Genomic DNA, 2,690 nt, shown 5'->3' on the forward strand with positions numbered 1-2,690 from the left:
TCCTCTGGGTCTCAGTGTGCTTTTCTCTTTCCTTCTAGTTGTAGAATTTCCACTCAGCCAGCCTTCCTATAGTTCTGGATGATGTCCGTTTTGTCTTTTCATTGTATTTTTGAAGTTGTTGTGGAAGGCAGCAATTTCCGGTGTTTACCTATGCCATCTTGGTTTCCCCCCTTCATTCATTATTTCATCAAATATTTATTGAGTACCAACCATGTTCCAGGCCCTCTTTAGCAACTGAAATTACAGAGAAAAATAAAACAAGCTCCACACAAAATGAAAGTTTAGAATGCCATGTGTATAAATGAGGACCAGTGGCCAGGAAGTATATTTTCAATAGAGGCCTGATGCATAAAATTTGTGGATGGGTAGGGTCCCTAGGCCTGGCCGGTGATCAGGGCCAATCTGTGGGGCAACTGGTGGGGCGATCAGGGGGCCCCCATTGGCACCCACCTTGGCCAGCCTGGTGCTGCCTGCTTGCTAGCCCTGCCCCCCTGTCCCCGTTGCCGGTTGTCTCCCTCTGCAGGAGGTGACCGGTGGGGCACCCGCCGCCGCCAGCCCACTCGCTGGCAAGCCCCACCCCCCTCCGCCAGCCTGCTGGCTCCTGCATTGAGGTGTGTGGACTGGGGGCAGCTCCTGCATTGAGCGTCTGCCCCCTGGTGGTCAGTGCACATCATAGCAACTGGTTGTTCCAGGGGTCGCTCTGCTGTTCGGTCGATTTGTGTATATTATATAGGCTTTTATTACATAGGATTCTCCTTATAGATACACTTTTATGACATTAGCTACAGATGAGAATAATATAAATAACCGTTTTTTGTTTTATCAATTTTTCCATTTAAAACTGCAGATTGTTCTGTGGCAGCCAGTAACAGCTGACTTTATTGTAAAAGCAAAAGAAGTCCATTTTTTTGTGAATGCAGTTGATATAATCAATGTGAAATCCCATTTACATGAGAACAGAATTCCATTCAGGTAAGCATCATTCAGTATTCATTGAATAATTATTATAAGCACCCACGAGGCATTTAACTAGCAGATGGTACAATTGCTTCTTGGAAAAATAAATACTTATGTTAAATCTCCAAAACAGACTGGTGATAAAGCCCAAGTAGCTGGCTCTGTGACCTTGAACAAGTGGTTTAACCTCTCATGACCTCACTCAAAAGGATTGTTAGACTCAATGATCTGTGCAGTTTCTTATAGGTCCTCCTAATTCCTTCCTTCTTATAGTTCCTCTACTGCAGTGGTCAGCAAACCGTGGCTTGCGAGCCACATGCGGCTCTTTGGCCCCTTGAGTGTGGCTCTTCCACAAAATACCACCTGTGGGCACGCACGTATTGGGGCAGGTGTGGGCATGCACGTACAGTGTGATTGAAACTTCATGGCCCATGCGCAGAAGTTGGTATTTTGTGGAAGAGCCAGTATTTTGTGGAAGAGCCACACTCAAGGGGCCAAAGAGCCTCATGTGGCTCATGAGCCGCAGTTTGCTGAGCTGCAGTTTGCCGACCACTGCTCTACTGTATACCCAGACTTGGGGAGCAAAATTGTCATTCACTTGAGTAGACTTTATGGTACCTCTCAAAAAAGCAGCTGGTAAAGAGGATTTTGCTTCCTTCACTAGGTCATTGAACATCCCTGAATGTCTGCCTCAAGACTAAAGTGTAGCAAATGCAGTTTCTGCTCAGAGTTCATGCCCTCTTCCTTTTGAAGTCTCCTATCCAACATCTGCTCTCTGTGTCCATTGTTCAAATGTTCATGTCCTCCTGTTGCCCTAGACCAGTGATGGCGAACCTATGACACGCATGTCAGAGGTGACACGCGAACTCATTTTTTTGGTTGATTTTTCTTTGTTAAATGGCATTTAAATATATAAAATAAATATCAAAAATATAAATCTTTGTTTTACTATGGTTGCAAATATCAAAAAATTTCTATCTGTGACACGGCACCAGAGTTAAGTTAGGGTTTTTCAAAATGCTGACAAGCTGAGCTCAAAGGGTTCGCCAAACGGCGGCTCACGAGCTACATGCGGCTCTTTGGCCCCTTGAGTGTGGCTCTTCCACAAAATACCGACTTCTGTGCATGGGCCACGAAGTTTCGATCTCACTATATGTGCGCGCCTGCACGTGGTATTTTGTGGAAGAGCCACACTCAAGGGACCAAAGAGCCGCATGTGGCTCACGAGCCACGGTTTGCCAACCACTAGAACATGGCAGAGCTAGGAGTTGAACCCACACCTTTCTGATGTCAAAGCCTTGTTTTTTATCAATTGGCCTCAATAAAAGTAAAGAAATATTAAAATGATAGCTAACTTTCAACTTGTTCATCTCAGATAATTAAATGGCTTGATTCAATGTTTGTCTCCTTAACAGTGTGGCACTTCTCAAGAGACATTAAATAAGATGACTTTCCCATACCTACCCTATTCCTGTGCTTCTACTTCTCTAGAGATTTTATCATCTTTGGCTACTCAGAACATCTGGTATAGTTCAACGATTATCACAATGAAAAAGAAAAAGCTTTCTTCTTCTCCTTGGTTTTTAACTGAAAATAGAATCTACACTAATAAAAGAGAAACATGGTAATTAGCGTACGACCGCTACCCTTCCCATTGGCTAATCATCATATCCTTATGCAAATTAACTGTCAGCCAAGATGGCGGCCGGCAGCCATGCACTGCAGCGAACAGG

At 44.4% G+C, this 2,690-nt stretch overlaps 1 protein-coding gene across 2 annotated transcripts in view; it reads left to right on the top strand.

Moving 5' to 3' along the window:
* Positions 1-2,690, top strand: part of CPB2 (carboxypeptidase B2 (plasma)) — a 71,823-nt gene that overhangs the window by 24,014 nt on the left and 45,119 nt on the right. For both annotated transcript variants that reach the window (XM_005861396.2, XM_005861397.2), the window contains exon 3: positions 848-972. In XM_005861396.2, coding sequence (XP_005861458.1) covers positions 848-972 — 125 coding nt within the window. The remainder of the gene's footprint in view (positions 1-847; positions 973-2,690) is intronic.

Source organism: Myotis brandtii, unplaced genomic scaffold (genome assembly GCF_000412655.1).
Source record: "Myotis brandtii unplaced genomic scaffold, ASM41265v1 scaffold15, whole genome shotgun sequence".
Taxonomy (NCBI): domain Eukaryota; kingdom Metazoa; phylum Chordata; class Mammalia; order Chiroptera; family Vespertilionidae; genus Myotis; species Myotis brandtii.